The sequence below is a fragment of the Vanellus vanellus genome (assembly GCF_965231255.1).
Source record: "Vanellus vanellus genome assembly, chromosome: 28".
Classification (NCBI taxonomy): Eukaryota; Metazoa; Chordata; class Aves; order Charadriiformes; family Charadriidae; genus Vanellus; species Vanellus vanellus.
This window is the reverse complement of record NC_138933.1, coordinates 1,446,657-1,467,889: the sequence shown is the minus strand read 5'-3', so window position 1 is coordinate 1,467,889 and position 21,233 is coordinate 1,446,657. Positions and strand designations below refer to the sequence as shown.

General features: G+C 50.3%; 2 protein-coding genes and 1 long non-coding RNA gene across 3 annotated transcripts; 2 read left to right on the top strand and 1 right to left on the bottom strand.

Moving 5' to 3' along the window:
- Window positions 1-734: 734 nt before the first annotated feature.
- Window positions 735-7,543, bottom strand: LOC309682380. Its single transcript, XR_014270114.1, has 3 exons — window positions 7,366-7,543; window positions 5,216-5,289; window positions 735-914 (listed from the first exon to the last, which is right to left on the bottom strand). It is a non-coding gene; the product is annotated as an uncharacterized lncRNA (long non-coding RNA).
- Window positions 7,544-12,207: 4,664 nt separating this feature from the next.
- TMT1A (thiol methyltransferase 1A) lies at window positions 12,208-14,996 on the top strand. The gene is made up of 2 exons (XM_082496405.1): window positions 12,208-12,959; window positions 13,889-14,996. Exons 1-2 carry the CDS (start codon window positions 12,456-12,458, stop codon window positions 14,123-14,125), a joined length of 741 nt encoding a protein of 246 aa, XP_082352531.1. The 5' UTR covers window positions 12,208-12,455; the 3' UTR covers window positions 14,126-14,996.
- A 435-nt stretch (window positions 14,997-15,431) lies between these two features.
- TMPRSS12 (transmembrane serine protease 12) lies at window positions 15,432-20,705 on the top strand (the record flags this gene model as incomplete). Its single annotated transcript, XM_082496479.1, has 5 exons — window positions 15,432-15,613; window positions 15,924-16,169; window positions 18,169-18,443; window positions 19,212-19,354; window positions 20,420-20,705. The coding sequence occupies 5 exons, from the start codon at window positions 15,432-15,434 to the stop codon at window positions 20,654-20,656; spliced, it is 1,083 nt and encodes a 360-aa protein (XP_082352605.1). The 3' UTR covers window positions 20,657-20,705.
- Between the last annotated feature and the right edge of the window lie 528 nt (window positions 20,706-21,233).

Below are 21,233 nucleotides of genomic sequence, written 5' to 3'. Positions count from 1 at the left end.
TTCTGGAAAGGCCCACCCATTTCCTTCATTAGAACCCCCACCCCATGCTGAGGGGCTGGTGCTGGATCTCTTGCACACCCCGGGCCCTCCAGCAACGGCCCCATTGCTGTTCTGCCAGCCCCCCTCCCGCCCCCCCCGCGAAGCTCCGCCCCCCCCGCGAAGCTCCGCCCCCCCCGCGAAGCTCCGCCCCCCCCCCGCGAAGCTCCGCCCCAGCACGGCCTCGTGGCCGGGGCCAAGAAGGGGAACCTCGCGCCCGGGTGCCCCCCTCAGCCCCCCCAAATCACCCCACAGTGTGTCCCCCCAATTTGGGGGAACACAATGCCACACACACCGCTCCGGCCCGGTCGTTCCCCCCCCCCCACGCTCCCCTTCAGCTCTGCCCTCCCCAGGTGCCGGTTGCTGCACCCGCAGTTAAAGAGCAAATGGGGGGGGGGGAGAGGCCCTGAGGGAAATGGGGGACCCCCGGGGGTGGTTCATCCTGTCTGGGGGCTCCAAGGGAAAATTGAGGTGCCCCATGGATTTTGAGGTGCCCCATTTTGGGGAGCGGTTTTGGGACGTCTCAGTGAATTTTAGGGTGCTCCTGGGGGGCTTGGAGTCTCCCCATGGATTTCGGGGACTCCCCCCGGGGGTTTCGGGGTGCCGCATACCCCAGAGCACCCCCGAATCTTTTTCACGTCCCTGGAGGGACGCCCCGGTCCCCCCATGGCCCCGCAGAGTGTTGTGCCCCCCCCCGATATTGGGGTACCCGCGATGTGGTGCCCCCCCCCGATATTGGGCGGGAAACCGCCCCTGTCCCTATGTGAGGCGGCGTTACCTCTTCTCTTTTAAGACTTGTAGGGCCCTCGAATTCCAACAAAAGACACGGGAATAATCCTCAATTTCTCCGAGTAATGCCGCAAGGAAGGGCGGGAAGGCTGTACGGGGGCATAAAAGCAGAAATTAAACATTTGTAAGGCTATACAAGCAGAAATTAAAATCATTTATAAGCGCAACCCGGCTTCATCGCGGCGTGTCCCCACTTCTTCCCGAGAGGAAAGTGACTAAAAAAAACAACACAAAAACTACTAAAAAAGAAATAATTTACAAAATATATTAAATAAAGGTTAAAAAAATATACGTCTAAAACGTTTTTAGAAGGGGCAGGAGAAGGGCCACGTGGTGGTGAGGAGGAAGGGGTAAAACCGAGGTAAAAAAATCCCCAAATTAACATAAAAGACAAAAGTTAATTTAAAATAAAGCAAAGTGATTTTTAAAAAGTTAAAATAAACTAAACAAATAAGGAGAAAAAAAAAAGAGGTTTATGGAGCCGGGACCGCCCCCCACCCCCCCCCCCCGCCCTTTCCCGCCGCCATCTCCACCCGAGGACCGTCAGATCCGGTCCCTCCCGGAGCGCCTGTACGACCCCCCAAAATCCGGTGGAGCCACGAACCATCCCTCCCCGGGCGAAGAAGGAGCCGCTAAGCTGTTCTGCGACACCGCTAAAACCCCGCTCGCCCGCGGCTGACGGCGACGGGGGGAACGCGGGTCGGTAACCAGGGCCGCGACCGGAACCCACCCCACCCCATTCCCGCCGCCGCCACCTCCGGCCCCCCTTCCCGTTACCGCTGCGACCCGCTCCCTCCACCGCCCGACCAGAGACTGAGACTCCCCACCGCCGCCCCACCGCCCCCGCCTCCGCGCCACGCCCCCAGCTCTCCCATTGGCCGTCGCGCTGATGGAGGCGCGGCCTCATCTTCCCACTGCGAGCGCAAGGAAGAGGCGGGAGGAATGCGGAAGGGGCGTGGTTATGCAAATGAATAAAAACGCGGGCGGGGCGGGGCGAAGTGCAACGTTGAGTTCAACGTTGAGTGGCAGCGGATGGGCGGGGCTACGCGCCCGGACGCCTGGGTCCGCTCACCCGGAGCTCCCGCCACGTGTCTATGGGTCCCTCCACGTGGATGTGGGTCCCGCCCCGCATCTGTGGGTCCCGCCCCCTATATCTGGGTCCCCATTCCCCACCCGTGGGGTCCAGCGCGCCCTATCTGTGAGTCCTGCCCCATAGATGGTCCCACCTGCAGGGGCCCATCCGGGCGGGTGCTGAGGAACCCCCTTGGGTTGGGGGCTGACGGGACCCTCGTGGGCAGAGACGGCCCAGAGCCGGGGGCGGGGGGGGTACCAATCGACATACCCCCATTGCCCCACACACACACCCTCAAGCTCCCTATAGCCCCTATGGCCCCCCATCCCTCCATACCCCCTATAACCTATACACTATAGTTGGCCTATAGCCCTCCTACAGCCCCCATAGCCCCCCACCCCCTATATCTCCTATAGCTCCTCTAGCCCCCACACCCCTCCCCTAGCTCCTCTATCCCCCATAGTCCCAATACCCCACACACTCCCCTCTAGCCCCCCATTCCCTCTATGCCCTCTAGCCCCTATACCCCCCCATATACCCTATAGCTCCCCATACTTCCCCCATATCCCCTATAGTCCCCATACTCCCCATACGCCCTGCCATGGTTTAACCCAAGCCAGTCACAAGCCCAGGCAGCTGCTCGCTCCCCCCTTCCCCTCAGAAGGGTGGGGAGAAGAGGGAGAAAAGGGGGATAAAGGGAAGGGAAAAACTCCTGGGTTGAGATAAAGGCATTTTAATACAACAGTATCTGAACAGGGAAATAGCAATAATGGTAATAATGGTAAAAGAATATATAAGACACAAGTCACACTGGGCCCAGCTCAACCCGAGCAGAGACTGCGCACACACCCCCAGCCAACCCCGTTTCTGAACCAAACACTGCGTCTGTGCCGCAGAGCATTCCATCGCTCCGTCCCTGCTCCCTCCCCCACCTTCCACACTTGACTGGTATAAACATCGACTAGCAACAACTAAACCAGTACACATTATCGACATTCCTTTCATACCAAATCTGAAACACTGTGAAGAAAATTAACCCTGTCGCAGCTGGGACGTGCTGCTGCTTCCATGGGACAAACCCTCCTGTTCCGCCCCGGAAAGCGGCTGCAGCACTGCCGGGTTTCCCTCTGCTATTCCAACTGCTACTGGTTGGAACATTCTGGCAGTTGCTCGTCCATGTCAGGTTTTTCCATACCTGAAACCAGCTGAGTATCAACCCGGTTCTTACTAGGAATGAGAAGGGTGAATATCTCGAGAATTTATGGTGAAATTTCTTTATATAACATAACTGGGAATATCATACTATCCTATAACTGGGTAGTGTTGAGCTTTCACTGTGATTAGTCTCCAGCTTCTCACTAAGCCAGAGAGCAACTTACATGTCCCTTTGAGAAACCCGTCAGATTATCATATAATATTCTATAATTATGCAATATATATAGTATTAATAAAATATAATATATATACTAATAATTAGAGGGGTGGTGGTGCCTCAGTCCCTTGGGTCACAGAGGTGGCGCACATGCTGAGCGCTGCTCCCCCACGAGGGACAGCAGGCCCTGGACGGGGTGCCGTGGGCACCCACGTGGTGGGGGCTGTTGTCTCTTCATCCACGTCCCACAGGGGCAAAAATAAAGCCAAGAGGCGGCCGAGGTGTGAGCTGACGGCATCTCTCATCCAGAGCCTTTGTAACACCACACAGTGAAGCAGACCAGAACTGTAGGGGAGTTCGAGAAGTTTGAAGAGAGAGATTTCTTCCTGGAGCTGGGATCTGAAATGACTTGTTCTCTTCCACCGCCCTCGGCATTTCCTTCTTTGAAAACTCCTCCTGCCCTGAGCGTCCCCTAAAGACAGCGGCGTTCGCAGTGTTACCCTCACAACAGCTACTGCACTGGCGTCAGACACGTGCCCTGGTACGGACAGATGACCCCCAGGCCTTCGCTCTGCCTCTTCAGCAGGGGAGAGCTCAGCCCCAGCCGCCCTCACAGGGACACCAGGTTGGGCCAGAAGAAGCCATCGGCTTCTCCCCAGCTGCCCCACGGCCACCACCGGCCGGTTCCCAGGTGCTCGCCCAGAGCCTTGCTTCTGCGGCAGGGCAGCCACAGTCCCACAGCCCAGTTTACCACAGCAGGGGCCTCACACGCTGCGACAGAAGCAGGGAACCCCAAAATAGCTGGTTTTGTTCAGTACACGCAGTAGCTGGAGGAGCTGGGATAACCAGCCAAACGAGCATGGCAAACTCTTTCAGGACAGGTTTTTGTTAGCCCACCCGAGCTGTGTTTCCCAGAGGCTTAAAGGAGAACAGAAAATCTGACATAATATCCGGTCTCCTTCGAGAACTAAATTTAAGCAAGGCGCAGATTTGGCTATTCAGCTTTGAACTAGGAAGGCACCTATACAGCCAGAGTTCCCGTCAACCTCTCCCTAGCTCTGAAGCCACAAATCTGACTGAAGCCAAGGCCAGACCTGTCCTCTTGCCTCTCATCACTTAGACGAGGTCAGAGACTGAACAGTGAAACCCAGGGTGCAGACAATTGGATCTGCCACTTTTAACAACCCCACAGCTCACACTTCACTGAGGAATAAGAAAAGGTTACACGTGTTCATGCTGGATTCGGGAAGTCATCATTGCCTACCAAGTGATGTCATGTGTCTATGAACATGCATCAAAGTGTGACTTTACCTTGTCTGGAACCTCACCCTCACCCCGCCGGCACTTGGAATCATAGAATTGTCTAGGTTGGAAGGGGCCTTCAAGATCATCGAGTCCAACCATTAACCCAATACTGCCAAGTCCGCCACTAAACCGTGTCCCTCAGCACCATGTCCACCCGGCTTTTAAATACCCCCAGGGATGGTGACTCCACCACTTCCCTGGGCATTCTGTTCCAGTGCTTGATAACCCTTTCAGTCGAGAAACTTTTCTGAATATCCATCCTAAACCTCCCCTGGTGCAACTTGAGCCCATTTCCTCTTTCCCATCACCTGTTCCTTGGGAGAAGAGACCGATGCCCCCTCTGTACAACCTCCTTTCAGGGAGCTGTAGAGAGCGATAAGGTCTCCCCTCAGCCTCCTCTTCTCGACTTGAAATATTAACGCTGACAGACGTGACAGAGAGCTAACCTCACTCAGTAACCTCACCGTGCCTCAACCCTCGAGCCATTCCCAGTGCCAATAAGGAACTTCCCCATAATTTCTGTTATTACACCTCCCAACTCAGCAAGTACTCATCTAAAAAACAAGAAAAAATTCTGAACATAAGTTAGAAAAAGCAGCTGGAGTAAATAAGTAGATATAAAACCCAGGACAGACTCATACCCCATTTCCATGTAGTCCATGTGAAGCTCATCATACTTCTTCCATTCCCGAGTCTCCAACTCTTTCTCTTGAACCTTTGAGGCAAAAATAAACCTTTTTTTCTTGCACAGGTTGAACAGTCTGAAGAGCAGCTTAGATGTACTTATAAATTGATATGCAGAAAAGTAAGTTCTAACTGCTTAACAGAATCAAAATTAAGTGTTTCATTACAAATTTGAGTCAAATAAGACGTTGATTGATAGAAAGATTTCACATACGCCATTCCCACTCAATGTCACCAATCTCTTCCCCAAATGGCAAGATCCACGTCCAACAGTTGGCCAACTCAGCCAACCTCGGGGCTGCTCTGACTCATCCCACCTGCAGACCATCACTCCTTGGCCAGCTGTCTTCTCTCAAGAAGCAATATTCTCTCAAGTGCCATATATTTCCCTTTTATTTACAAGGCAGACAAAAAGAAAAAGCTGCACAAAACTGCTAATCTCAACACAGGGAAGAGCAAACACCCAAAGACTATTCTATTCCGGATCAAACTGCTGTTTGGAATAATTCATATTCAGCCCTCCATCCTCCCCCTACCGTGTTTCCAACTTGAGACGCTGCGGTTCATTTCAGAATAACCACACCTCTGTCCCATCAGCTGAACTCAAGCAGAGCTCACGGTAACAGTATCAGGCAGTGTAAGCACTCTGTGCCGAATGCTTTGTGCAAACTCCATTAATTTGATAAAGAACTGAGAGCTGACGGCAACGTGGGAGGGCTTCAAGGACAACAGAGGCCCAAAATACATAAAACGACTGGGAATTTTTAACAAGAGAAGTGAGAGCACATGGTTACTGCTGATTTCCCTGCAAAGTTGCACAGTATACTGTAGTATACTGATTTTCACTATTTATTTTAGTCATTTTATATGGATTGTAATATTTCAGATGACAGGAAATGCGGCAACAAGCGGAAAAAGAATGTACCAAAATACAAAGAGAAAAAGTGAACAATAGTTAGGCTCGAAACAAATGCGACAAAAGCAAAAATCTGTGAAGATGGAAACCAGTTAGAAACTTTCATTTGCAAACTCAACAGAAATGCTTCAGCAGACTCAAAAAAGCATGCTTCCGTGAAGTGCTGTATTTGCCCAGCAGGAAAACAGTTTTTTTTCCCTCTCCTCCCACTCCTGAGTTGTTTCACCAGAAAAGTAATCTTAAAATTTAGTCTGTGTTCCTTTCAGGCTAATTCCTAGCGTGTTTTTTGATTTAAGTGGTACACAGCTGGAGTCGTCCAGTCCCACCCGAGTGCTACAACTATGGCTGCATTTTTAAAGTAGTTATTTGAATCGAGGAATTAGATGATCAATTTTAAGATATTACAAGATTTACCTCCCATGATGATCTAAATTCTTCATTTTAGACCCATTTTGCTATTTATTAGCAAATAACCACAGGTCATCTTCATTTGGTGTCACCGCCAGCAATATCGCTAGTCAGGAATTCTGAATGCTCCGTCTTCTCCTGAAGTTAATTCTGAAGTGCCACGATTAGCCATAAGGACACTTATGCTCAAGTTCTCCTCTCACATCAGTGAATACGGGTGAGCTCCCACAACCCAGAAGCCACAATGAATCAAGTACTCCCATTTTTGAAGCGACGTGACATATAAGATGGGGGTTCAAAAGTAATTTCTCTAGTGATATACAGAATACACTTGAAATCCCACCAGCTACTTCTTCCCTCCTCCACCCATGTTCTCCTCCAGAGTGAGCTTCAGATCTCTCCTTTATTTCATGAGCTGGACTTACTGTTGTGCCTCCCATCCCAGAAAAAAATAAAAACGGATCACTGCACCGAGTCGGCATTACAGTTTTATCTTAAGGAAATAATTCTATCAGAAGCCGCCGTTCCCTCCTGCTGGCAAGAACAGGTATTTCCTGCTTTGTTTCATAACGAGCGTTCAGATCTCTGATACTAAGCCTAATCACCTGCCATCTGATAACGGATGCTTTTTCACACTGACCAGTTCTACGGCAGAACCTGACCAACAGCGACGTTGATCGCATTTCCTTAGATATTAGCTCTAAGAGTTCTGTACCTACTGCTCCCTGCACAGCAGGCTTTTCGGAATGAGACGCTTACGTCAAGTACGATGGAAAGCCTTACCAAGTACAGAGATTTATACCAGCTCATCTAAACACAAGGGACTTCCAAGGTGACCAAAGTTCTGCTTTGGAAGGGTCACCGTGCCTCTCCTTCAACCAGTGCCACAGCTGCACCCCTGTCTTTCTGGCTCTATTTTAACACATCTGTAACAGCATCCCCTGCAGTGTTTGTGGAGGAACATCGCTAGTCGGAGAGTCTGGAATTAGGGGACCTGTGTCCTGTGAGGAGAAAAAAAAAGTAAGAGTTTCAACAGATTCCTATTTTCATTCCATTGATGAGCTGTATGCAGATTATTCGATGGTAAGTCAACACATTTTACTTAAACACCCAAAATACCTCCATAACCTTGTCACCATAACTTTTTTACTTTCTAAGTATCTTTTAGAACTACATAGTTATCTTTAAGGCATAACAGAAACCGCTGCCCACCAACCACAGCTACTGGAAACCACCACGCTGTTCCCCACCAGTAAAAAAGGCACCGTTTCAGGATGAACTGCCGGTGCAGATCTGGTTATAAAAGGATGTTCAAATATAAGCCTTAGACTGTACAGCATCAAGTCTAATCAAAGAAGTGCTTTTCATCCCAGCAGTGCAATTAAAACACAAGCTTGTCTTGTTTTTGTGACTTCAGCTGCATGAAAAAGATTGCTTGATTAAAGCAAAAGCAATCTTTAAAACAGCTCAAATTCTCCCAGACCACATTCAATGCCACCAGTTTCCACCAAAAAAAAAAAAAAAAAAAAGGATTTTTAATACTTAAGAAAATGAAGTCCATCAAAGAGTTCAACTGTGATAGGAGTGAGTATCCAGCCTGGTTTTAAGACAATGATTTAAATAAGCATTAAGCATTCTGTGCTCCTGCCAGCTTTGCCGGCACACTCCTTCGGAACAGAACCTGTATTTCTGTGGGCAAGTTCCAAGTGAAGTTATTTCACAGAAACATTTCAGGCTTGGCAATTTCCTCTTCTTTTCCTCACCCCTCTGCCAGGGAGGCAAACACAACATTTCAAGGTCATACTTACTGATGACAACCCAAACTGTTCCAGATCATCTATTTCTATGCCCATTCATAGAACTGAAAAAGAAAGAAAGGACACCATAAAGATACAATATTGTCACAGTGTCTTACAGTGAAGCACCCACAGAAAGAAACAAAGAGGTCTCTGTATAAAGCAAATAAATCCCTGCTCCCATGTCATGAGCTCTAGTTTTTCATTTACTACAAATATTGTATTTCTATCTGGATCTGAACGAAATAAAATAAAAAAAAAAATCAGGCAAAGATTTCTAAGCTAAACAAACTTACAGCTTCCGTTTGTCCCCAAATACCTGCAAGAATATATATAATTTCACACACAGTTGAAGAACTCCTGTTGTTCTATGGTTAAACTGGGAAGTACACTCAGATATTCTACTCATGAAAGAGTCGGGTTGGCAATCGCACCGTTAACATCAGCAGGCAGCTCAGGCTGGAACAACGAAGTCACAGCCATTTCTCTGTGCACCCATCGCACCCCAGACGCGGACAGCCTGCCCTGCGGCCGAGCCCCCTGCTCGACCTTCCACGCAGCATCCGCGCACCAGTTCCCGGTGGTGGAGGCACAGCCGGACCTTCCACGCTGCAATAGAGATCAGTATTCCAGTCGTGCTACAGCCATCGGCAACCCTCACCCACACAGGCAGCTACGGAGCTCGTCTGCTCTCCGTTTACAAACATTTACAAAATATTAAGGGAGAATTTTTTCAGTACAGAAAGCTGCCACTGAAACTAGTAAAGAATGTTTCTGTACCAGCCTAAATCATAGAATCACAGAATGGTGTGGGTTGGAAGGGACCTTAAAGCTCACCCAGTTACCCCCTTCCCTGGGCAGGGACACCTCCCCCCAGCCCAGGGTGCTCCCAGCCCCGTCCAACCCGGCCTTGAACACCTCCAGGGATGGGGCAGCCACAGCTTCTCGGGGCAACCTGCGCCAGGGGCTCACCACCCTCACACTCAACAATTTCTCCCCAATATCTCACCTAAATCTCCCCTCTTTCAAGGTAAAACTGCTCCCCCTCATCCCATGGCTCCCCTCCCTGACCCAGATCCCCCCCCCAGCTCTCCTGGAGCCCCTTTAGGCACTGGAAGGGGCTCTGAGATCTCCCTGCAGCCTTCTCTTCTCCAGGCTGACCCCCCCACCTCTCCCAGCCTGTCCTCCCAGCAGAGGGGCTCCAGCCCTCCCAGCATCTCCGGGGCCTCCTCTGGCCCCGCTCCAACAGCTCCGTGTCCTTCCCGAGATCTCCAGAGCTGGACGCAGTACTCCAGATGGGGTCTCACAAGAGCAGAGCAGAAGGGCAGAATCCCCTCCCTCGACCTGCTGGCCACAAACATCATCCTTCTGGGCAGCTGACTGCAAATAGTGCACTTTTGGAATGTTGCTTAATCCAAAGGAAGTCAGAAATACGCTTAGGTGCATTTCCCACCCCTGCTCGTCTTTGTAGGTTCTACAGTCGGTTCAGAAGAGTAAAGTGAGAGACAAAAACTAGAACCAACGCCAAAAGTGAAGTAGAGCAATACATACACAGAGGTGATCGTAACAGTAGCTCTTCAGGCCATTCTGATGAAATGCCCTTCCCTTCTGACCAGAAGCCACCAGGCTCCGCGCTGTCTGTCTGCTCATCTGCCCTCACTTCGGTTCCATGGGAATGGCGTTTCATTTCTGCTGCAGACAACGACTTTTCTCCACCGTCGGCGAAACCAAATTACCGTGAGGAGGAAGATGGGCTGGAGACGTGTCAGATGGGCTCGTTTGCTTCTCCTGGTGGGAAAAACACAATCCTTTTTACTGTTAAAACGATTATTTAAGTGCAATGAATATCACAACAATGATCAAATTGGTTGTGCCAGCATCATAACCCCCAGAGTTCACAGGCACAGCAACTGAAGAAAAAGGCTTTTCCAGCCACCTCTCCCATGCACACTCAGTGCAAGCCGCTGGGGGCAGCGAGAGGGGGGCCGAATTGGACCACCAGCCACCCCACAGAAGGCACCCGGGTGTCCAGGCCCCACACATCCCAAGGGGTCCCAGGTGTCCAGGACCCCCATGGGGCAATCCCAGTGCCTGGGCACCCCCCCAGCCCAGGGGACCCTGGCACCCACCCTGTGCCACTGTGGCGGAGGGAGGGGTGCACATCACTCTAGGAGAGAAGCAGCAATGTATTTATAGATATAAACCGACAATTTAACAAAGTTTAACAGTAAATGCAACAGCTGAGCAAGGCTCCCCACCCCACCTGCTCCCTAAACCCCTTCCCGGAGGAGTCCAGGTACGGCTGGACCCGATCTCCCTCCCAGACCGGCTCAGCCGTTCATGGCTCCGGGATTCCACCTGCACCATCGTCCCTCATGCCGGAGTCCCAAGTTCAGCAGCCGCGAACCCCCCACCCCACTGGGTTATGGGGTGGGATCTCTCCAGCTCCAGCAGCCCCCGGCTGCCGGCCCTGCCCGGGGATAGCCCGGCCTGCGGCGCTGCGGCAGAGCGCCATGCCCTGGGCTGGCTGTTATTTATGGAGTGAGATGGTTGCCCGACAGCCGCGTTTGCATGCCAGCGAGACAGCTGGGCCCCTGTTCCAGCTAGCCCTCGGCTACCGTGTTGCCACCCGTCCCCAAAACCCAGGTGCAGCCACGAGCCCCACTGCTGGGTATGGCTTGAGTCGGGGGGCAGTGAGAGCACACCACCCCCCCCATGGTGGCCAGGCCCCACATGTCCCGAGGGGTCCCACAGAGGATACTCTGCTGTCCAGGACCCCCTCACCCCCCCACCCCCCAGCCCAGGGGACCCACCCTGCCCCACTGAGGGGACCCAGGGGTCTGGGACCCCCATATAGAGTGGACCCATGTGTCCAGGCCCCCCATGTACAGTGGACCCAGGGGTCCAGCCCCCCAAAAAGTGGACCCAGGCATCTGGACCCCCCCCCTGAATAGAGTGGACCATGGCATCCAGGCTCCCCACCTCTTTCTGGTAGAGCTCCAACAGAAGTCACACACCACAACGGGGCAGGGGGGTTGGGGGAGTGGGATGGTGTGGGGGGAGAAGAAATGCAGGGCAACTGGGGCCTGATCCTGCCTGGGGGATGCAGCAGATCCCCTGGGGGTCACCCCCCCCCCCCATTTTTTTTGGGGGGGTCCCCACTCACCGTGCTGGGGCAGGACAGCCCAGCACCCCACACAGGCGCTGCGCTTGGTGGAGAAGGCTGTCGGCACCGTCTTGCAGTGTGCGTCACTGGCAACTGCAAAGTTGGAAAAAAGTTTTCCAAAAATGCATTTAGCATCGACCAAATTGTTGACTTCAGCTGATGAAGTTAATAAAACCAAGCCATATACTGTATGCAGTGATTACTGAATTAATAAACTGTTTTATCTCTGTTCCATGATTCCCATTAAAGGGCTGAAAGATAACTAAGAAAGCAAACTCATTCACTGCAAAGGAGCCCATATGTGCACATCAATGTATTTTAGGTGTCCACAAAGCGGAAAGACTGAAAACTGCTGTTGCAGAGAGCGCACAGAGCAAGCAGCTGACTAGCTCATTCAGCCACTTACAACGGGGTGGTAAATTAACTCTTAAACAAACGTGTTCTAACTGAAATGTTAATCAAACTCCTGATGAAAGACCTACAGCAAATGCAGCGTTCAGATTAACTTCCTCCAGCTCACTTTTCCTTCACAACATACGGTGGCTTTAAGAGATATGACCTGTAACTTGAAGCTGCTGAACACCAAATTAGGGCATGTTATGACATTTTGCCAATGGTTACACACAAAGTTGTACTGCCCAGTTTATCCAGAGTACGTAACAGACTGGCAGCTCCTCCTCTGCCAGAGCTGGGACGCTGTTTGGGACGCACGCCTGCTTCTCCTGACCTTGCCTGTGACCGGACTTTAAAATCAGCTTTAGAGAAAAGTCTACCAGATCAATCCACGGAGCTGAATATACTTCAGGAGGAAGACGGCAAATGCATGAATGCCGCTCCCCCTGAATCTCAAAGGCTCTAGTACGCAGCAGAACTAGTTTTGCTCAGTACAGATCCTCTGCTCCACGCTGGAAATGACAGAGGCCAGCATCCTCTTCCTCCGTGCCTGCCTCGCACTGCTGGCCATGCCCGTCTACCTACTGTCATTCCTGGGCTTATGGGAGCCTTTCTGCAAGAAGATATTTTTCCCCTTCTTCTTAGAGAAGCTTTCTGTAATTCACGAAAGGAATGCAAAGAAGCATAAGCAGGAGCTATTTCGTAACCTACTTGACTTCAGGAGCCCCTCAGGAGAGCTGAAGCTGCTGGAGATCGGGACCGGCTGCGGTGCTAACTTCCAGTTCTACCCACCAGGCTGCAAAGTCACATGCACTGACATAAACCCCAACTTCCAGCAAGGCCTTTCGAGAAGCATGAACAAGAACCAGCATGTCCACTACGAGCGTTTCCTCATTGCCGCAGGAGAAGACCTGCACCAGGTGCCCAGCGGTTCTGTGGATGCTGTCGTCTGCACCCTGGTCCTCTGCTCTGTGCGTGATGTGAACGGCACCCTGAAGGAGGTACAGCGAGTGCTCAGACCAGTGAGTATCTGAATAAAAAGTTGTTATTACCTTTATCATCTATTCCAGAGGCACTGCACCTAAAGATAAGGGGGAAAAAAAAATGAAAAAAAAAAAAAGTTGGTTTTGAGTTTGCAAACCAGAGCCAGGTTATTCCCCTACCACCGCTCTGCGCTGCTAAATGGTGCAAAGCAGGAGCAACACACTGGTCAGTCTGCCCCAGTCTTAAAAGTAAAATCCTAAAAGTAACATAGTCTGGTAACTGGAACAACCACTGATTTTATAAGTAATTACGGTATATTATTTAAAGCAGAACTGGTTCCTCTGGTGTTGTCTCTCTCCACACACACCAGATTTTCTTCGGGTGGGAAGCTCGCTGATGAAAACCGAAAGTCTGCATTTTAAATAAACTGCTTTAGCCTGTTAGAGATGAGGCTGATCTACCTGTGTGACTGAAACAGTCTAATGAAATGCTTTCAGTCCCTGTGGTATACTAATCAAGTTAAAGATTAAAAAAGCTGTTTTGTTGGGGTATTTTTGCAATAAACTTTTGGCCTTGAAAGTGGCATTTTCAGGGCAAGCCTCTGGGTTGTCAAAAACTGATGATTTTGAGTAGGAGTTATACATTTCTCTTGGTTTCCTTCAAAAATAATTACATGCTAGCAACTGCAATTGAAAGAAAAAGACAACAAACTATTGCTATAATAAAAAAGGGCTCCAATAAGTACACCCTTCATGCTTTTTGAACAGGCATTTTGTATCTCTGCAAGTTTCCTGCTTACACTAATTCCAGCTGACACCACAAAAGCAGAAAGCGGGCTGGGAAGGGGTGGGGGAATACCGATGAGCGAGCCAAGGGCACCGGGCTGTAGCCGAGAGGAGGCGGGATGGGGGGAGAAGTTCAGCCTGGCCTCAGCGCCTGCTCTGTAAAACGACTTTGTTTTCCCCAGGGAGGCGCTTTCTTTTTCTTAGAGCACGTGGCCGCCAATCGTTCCAGCTGGAGGTACTTTTGGCAGCGGGTCTGCTTTCCGACTTGGAAACTCGTCTTTGACGGATGCTGCCTAACGAGAGAGATCTGGAAGAATCTCGAACAGGCCAACTTCTCAGATCTGAATGTACAGCACACCACAGTAGCGCTGCCCTGGACGCCCATCGAGCCCCACATCGTGGGGTACGCCGTCAAGTAGCTCCCGCTGCCCCGTCGGGCCTGCTCCCCTGCCCCCCAGAGAGCCCTTGGCATAATCACTGCAAACGACACGGCATAGGCTAATCCAGACCTACAAATCTAGGTAACACGGTGAAGGACTTAATTAAGTTTCTGATTCAAGCGTCAAATGAGAAGAGAGGGTCAGTTTTCTAAGTACCTCTGAAGCCCTCGCGCTGCTGACTGTGCCTTGCCGGACCCCAGCACAGCCATGTAGGATCCCCAGGGACTGCAGAATGGAAAACAGCCCAGCAGGCAGGAAAAAAAATAATGTATTAGCTCAAGGGAACTTCTGGCTACGTCTGCTGAACTCTCAGAAGGGATTCCCACAGGTGCTCCCCACACTGGGATGCCAGACGTTGTAGGCCAGTGCTGGGCTCGACCCGCTCCCTCTCCCACAGGCACGGCTTTAGCTGGGATGGAGTTAATTTTTCTTACTAGCAGCGGGTGCGGTGCTGCGGTTTGAATTTGGGATGGGGACAGTGTGACAGCACTGCTGGGTTTGGCTGTCGCTGAGCTCTCGAGGCCGTTCCGGCTCCTCACCCCCCGCCAGTGATGGGCTGGGGGGCACAAGGGGCTGGGAGGGGACAGGGCCGGGACGGGCGACCCCGACGGACCACGGGGATGTTCCGTACCACGCGATGTCACGCTTGGTCTACAAAGCCGGGGAAGGAGGAGGAAGGGGGGACGTGCGGAGTGATGGCGTTTGTCTTCCTATGTCACTGTTCCGCGGGATGGAGCCCGGCTTCCCCGGGGATGGCTGAACACCCGCCTGCCCTGGCGCACAGGGGATGGATTCCTTGTTTTCTTTGCTTGTGTGTGGCTTTTGCTCTACCTATTAAACTGCTTTTATCTCAACCCACCAGTTTTTCCTCACCTTTGCCCTTCCCATTCTCTCCCCACCCCAGTGGGGGGGGTATGCGAGTGGCTGAGGGGGGCTCAGCTGCCCGCTGGGCTGACGCCTCCGCAGCGTGTCACGTTCCGGCCTCGCTAAACGCGCGGTCAGGCGCAAACCCTCAACTCCTCACCTTTAACTCCATCCCTGAACTCAATGCCCGGCCCTTTCCTCCCAGCCTTTGCCCACCCGCAGGCGTTTATCCAACAGCAGCCGGGGGTGTGAGGGGCGGGCGGGCGCCATCCTCCCCTCACCGCCCTCCCCGCCGCCCCTCGCCTGCCCGCCCGCCTTAAACCCTCGTGTTCAACGTTCCGCGCTCGGGGAGTTTCTCTGCCCGCCGCCGGCCCCTCAGCGGCCGTTGGCGCCGCCGCCATTTTGTGTCCCCTGAGGGAGGATGCGGCGGGGCGGGCCCGCCGCCGCCCTGCTGGTGTTGCTGGTGCTGCCGCTGCTGGTCAGCGCCCTGCCCGCGCCGTCGGCCCCGCGGGCTCCCGCTGAGGGTACCGGGGCTGCGGCGGGGACTCCGGGCGGCCGTGGCGGGCGGGCGGAGGGTCTGAGGGGGCGGCCGGGGGGGACGGGGTGAGGGGGGACGCGGCTGTGGGCTGTGGGCAGGGTTCCCCACAGACGCACGGAAAACTTCATCTGCACCGAAATCGGATGAATTCACAAAGCGACTGGAGCCGGCTCAGCCTCAATGTAGACAGTAGATCCATCTGCAGGAAATACGCCTGTAACCAGGTGAAATGCACACCTAAGGAAACAACCAGAAGCCAGGCTTCAGCTGCAAACATCAGGAATCCCACAGCAAGTAACACTGTGGAGTTAAAAAAAAAAAAAACAACCAAAAAAACAACAACCCAACCCCCAAAATGCTGGCGGTGCCCCAAAGGCCGTGCTTTCAGGGTGAGGGGTGTAAGGGCCTGTTGTGTTCGGCAGGGTGCGGGGAGCGGCCGCTCTGGGACATCCTCTCGGGCTCCCGCATCGTGGGGGGACACGCCGCAGGGATCGGCGCCTGGCCGTGGTCCGTCAGCCTCCAGCTCCGCCAGCCCGGCACCCGCTTCGCCCACGTCTGTGGCGGGGTTTTGGTTAAGGAGAATTCAGTCCTTACCGCGGGCCACTGCGTGACAGGAAGGGAGTACGTATTCATGCTAATAGCTTTTGTTATTAATGGCGAGGAGGGCACAGTAGATCAGCAGAGCATCACCTGTGGTGTCTCTAAGCGAGGCAGATAGAATCATGGACTCATAGAATGGTTAGAGTTGGAAGGGGCCTTGAAGATCTCATTCCCCCCTGCCCTGGGCAGGGACACCTCCCCCCAGCCCAGCTTGCTCCAAGCCCCATCCAACCTGGCCTTGAACACCTCCAGGGATGGGGCAGCCACAGCTTCTCGGGGCAACCTGTGCCAGGGGCTCACCACCCTCATACTCAACAATTTCCACCTTGTAACTCATCTCAATCTTCCCTCTTTTAATGTCAAACCTTTCCCCCTCATCCCGTGGCTCCCCTCCCTGATCAAGAGTCCCTCCCCAGCTCTCCTGGAGCCCCTTTAGGCACTGGAAGGGGCTTGGAGGTCTCCCCCGGCGCCTTCTCTTCTCCAGGCTGAACCCCCCCAACTCTCATCAGCCTGTCCTCCCAGCAGAGGGGCTCCAGCATCTCTGGGACCTCCTCTGGCCCCACTCCAACAAGTCCATGTCTCTCCTGGGCTCCAGACTGAGCTCTCCTCGTGCAGAACCACTGTGCAGACCCAGCTATGCCACCCCTGTTTACTGACAGGGCCTGTACCCAGGACCAGTCGTGGCTCTGAGGACCAAAGGCTGACTGTCCCCTTTGTCACCTTTGCTGTAGTGGCTGTGTGTGGTGACAGCTGCCAGCCCAGCATGGGACGCAAAGTCGCATCTTTGTAAGGCAGCACCAGGAAGCCTTGGATATGGCCTTCTGGCTTGACCCAGACCAACCATTGTTATTTTTAATGAAGGGGCATTTGGTTTTGATCTAGGTGACATTTTCTGTTAGGTTGGGGGCTTTTTTTTTCATGGAGCTCTAATTTTTCTGATTAATAGATTTTTCTAAACCAGTAAAGCTCACTGCAAAAAGGGAATGTTGCAATATTTAAATTAGAAACAGTACAATTCATTAGTTGTAACACTATTTCCATTGTAGCTGTTTAACAGAACCAACAATTTGGCCCTTAACTACTTTTTTTTTTTTTAATGTGGCTATACCACCCCTTGAAACAGGCCTTTTCATTGCACTTACAGCCACTCTGCTGCATTTCAGCTTTGTCATCGCTCTGGTCTTGCCTGTAGCCTTTAGCATAGTTGCAAAATCTGCACAGCGGTTCATGCAGGTTCATATTGACTGTGTTGACATAACCATGACCTGAGGGAAATTGAACTGTAAAAATCTCTGAACTTTGGAATTTTATCATTTATCAGGACTTTGTTAGATCAGCTCCTTGTTTCTTTAAAGGCACCTTTACAAACATTAATTTAGAGAAGCATTATATTGCAAATAATCAAATTTAATTTTTATCTTACCCGCTGGAGAATTTTGGAGGTTAATCTGAATTTGACAGCCTGCCCTTTGCACATCACAGGCCAAATTCAGTTCCCACTTAATATCAGTGAAGATTTTTTTTCAACATACTGGAACATCAATCAGGTCTGAATGACTCCGGTCCTACTTCCAAGTTTACTATTAAGTTGATATTCATTATTTGTAACTTTTGGTTAATGGATTTCCCAAAGCTGGGTACAAGCATGGTCTTTATAAGCATTGTGCATATAAGCCTACCTCCTTTCTGCAAAATAAGAACATGTTTTTATATTTTTCAAAAGAATATCTACTGGGTGGCCTCTGCTGAGATGGGGTGGGAAGCAAAATCTGAGTATCAGCTTAAATCATTAATCTGAATTTGCCTTAACAGCCGTAACCAGCATTAGGCAAACCAAGTGTGCAAAACAGACAGAATGGTAATTAGACAGATTTGTTCCAGAAAACATTCACTGCAGAATTTTCAATGTATATTCCTAAAGGTGCATAAGCCAACAGTAAAACAATCGGTTAAAACAATGCCATAAAGAAATGTATTTACTGCAACATAATTGTAAAAAATATGTGAATTCTCTTCTTAGGGACCCATATTCCTGGAGAGCTGTTTTGGGTGTGCATAACCTTTGGAAACATGGCAAACACACAGCGAAAAGAAAGATCAGAAGCATCACGGTACACCCCGAATTCAAGAGAGAAACGTTTGAAAATGATATTGCATTATTTGAACTTGGTTCCGCAGTCCACTACAGTGACTACATCCAGCCCATCTGCCTACCTCCCGCAGAGCTTCTCCCCCACCGTGTCGAGAACGAAACGGAATGCTTCATCAGTGGCTGGGGACGCACCGCAGAGCAAGGTAAACCTTCGCTTGTGTTGCTGATCCAGTTACAAGCTACATAACTAATGTCAGGTTCTGGTCCTTCCAGCTCACTGAGAGAGAACTGAATTTGTTCAGCTTACAGTCTCATCCTTCCGCAACTGAATATCTGCTCGCAGTGGGTTTTCCATCACAAGCAGGTTAGATCTGCACATAGACATAACTTTTCTAGCCTTTCTTCCACGTGTAACTTGAAAAAAAGGAAAATAAACCAGCCTGGCTTTCAGATTCATGGTACAGCTACTCAATGTTGTCTGCTAGAAATGGCTTTTTTATTGAAAAACAATTCTGATGCTGTGCGTTGTGAACCCGGGGGTCCCCATGTATTCTACAAACGGCTGCACTCCCTCAAATTCTCCCTTTAATCACAATGAGCACAGACTTGCTGTCAATTGGTGGGTGCGTCCTCCTGGTGTGGAAATTTCAAGGGCGGCGGGGGACCACGCAGGTTTGTTCGATAAGTCACCGCTGACATTCTGAGCGAGGCCTCTGAGCAGTACTGTTACCACCAGTGTTTCTTCAGAATAAGAATTGCGAAACCTACCTCAAATACAAGTCTGCAAATCCTTAACCCACTTAAGTTTAAATCCGTTAGAAGAAGGCACGATCTCTGTATTACGTACATGTCCATACATGTACAGAAACACGCTTAAGCTAGCTAAAGAGGAAAAAAAAGAGCACGGCAAGAATTGCTACACACAACACCATAAAAAATTTTACCTTTCTATATGCTGTCTCCCATTAAAGGTAAAATCTCGGCTGTGTTAAAAGAAGCTCAAGTGGAAATCATTCCTTCCAGTATGTGTAACAGCTCAAGCGCGTACGGAGGTCTGGTGAACCAGAACATGATTTGTGCTGGCTCTTGGTCTGGAGGCACTGATACCTGCCAGGTAAGACCGGGGACTGTGCCCCACCGGCCACTAGGGAAACCCCCAAGCCAGAGGCTCAGGGGCACCGTGACAACCAGCAGTTGTAGAATAAGTAGTTAAAATGGCACAAACGCTCAGCAGAAAACACGTCCTACTGCAAAAGAAGCCTCATAAATAGAAAGAGATGCGACATGATGATTCCAAAGAAAAAACATCTCAAAAACACACACAAAGAATTCAGTGATACTTGGAAGAAGACATGAGTAAGATAACCAAGTGAAAGGGTGAAGAACACAAATGTATTTATACACCACTTGCCACAAAGACGTCAATAAATTATGTATTACACAAAGGTACCTATGGATCGACATCGATATCGCTGTACGCACGTGGTGGGTGTGAAGCACACAAACATCTCACCTGTTTTTTTGCTTTTGAAAGAGCAGCAGCAGCAGCACTGGAAAGTGATACGGTTCAGTGACACGGCCAGATTTTTATTTCAGTGCTGAGCAATCAGCATCTCTTTCACAGAAAAGACAATTCTCAGGTCAAAAGCACTAGTACGCAAAACCCGGGGCACCAGTTGTGATATAGAAACATTTATAATTAAAAACCGTAACACATTTGTAAGTACTTTGTCTGACGCTTCCTGCTTTGCGCAGCATTTTCCTTCCGGGTGATGTGGCAAAGATTCGGGGTTGTGCGTTCACTTCTGTGTTCTTGGTACTTATACATTGTGTGGACGATATATTTTCATATTGACTGACGAGTGAAACATTCCTCAGAATGAAAGGGCGCATGGAGAAAAACACAGCAGAAGCTCAGTTAAAGACACTGAAACTAATGTAGGCACAGTACTCGAGTCACAGTACTCGAGTCACGGTAGGATCACCCAGCATCACCCAATTTTATCTTTTTTATCTTTATCTCTGTGTACTACTAAACATGTATTGCTGTCATTACTGTCCAGTTAACTTAGCTAATTAAAATCAGTGAAGAAATACTTGGACACATTACTGACTTAATTCTGCATTGTTTCCTGGAAGGGCATATATGTTACTAGTTCTTTATATTGCTTATTTCCAGGGAGACAGCGGTGGCCCTTTAGCGTGCTATCACTCTGGTACCAACAAATACTATCTCGTAGGGATTTCTAGCTTTGGACTTGGCTGTGGCCGACCAGCATTTCCTGGGATCTACGTCCGTTTGTCGCAATACAGAACGTGGATAACCTCCGAACTTCTGCTGAGCAGCAAGGCCCAGAGTCCCGTGAGCATTACCCTTAGTGTCTCTCTGACTGTGATGCGTATGGTACTTGCATAGACTTTCTAAAGGGACGAAACATCACGTCATTGTCACAGAGGTTTGGTCTGCCTGCTAAAACTTTGGAAAGAGAGCTAACTCCTGTTTCAGAATAAATCCAAGAGCCAAATACACTTATTTTTCAGAAGTCCTGTTTGCAATTGTATTATCTTTTTTGTTTCCTGCCTTTGATATCCGTGCTAGCAGCAGAGGAAATTATTACAGCCTTGACCCTAATAATGACATTGAATACCAGCTGAAAATACTTTTCTCCTACCCCATTTCTACGCTTTCCCAGCTAGCAGAAGCTACTCAGCAATACTCCCACGATTTTTTAGATGGTAAATACTCCCTCTGCCGGGGGAATACCAGCAGAGCACAAAATGGTTTTGGTTAACAGTGGCTCAGCTTACTGAAAACTAGAATGGGAAAAAAAAACTGCGGAAAGACAAAAAGTATTCTCCACTAATTGTTTTCAGAGATGACTAAATTTTATGGCCAGATAACTTAGCACCCTGCCTGCTGAAAGGACACATCAGATAAAAGATCTCTGGGTGCTGCTTCATTGACTAAATATTTATTCTTGCCCACTGTAGAA

Coding starts and splice junctions, on each gene's coding strand:
- TMT1A (XM_082496405.1), top strand. CDS start 12,456: ATGACAGAGGCCAGCATCCTCTTCCTCCGTGCCTGCCTCGCACTGCTG. Junction 12,960..13,888: donor TACAGCGAGTGCTCAGACCA/GTGAGTATCTGA, acceptor TGTTTTCCCCAG/GGAGGCGCTTTCTTTTTCTT.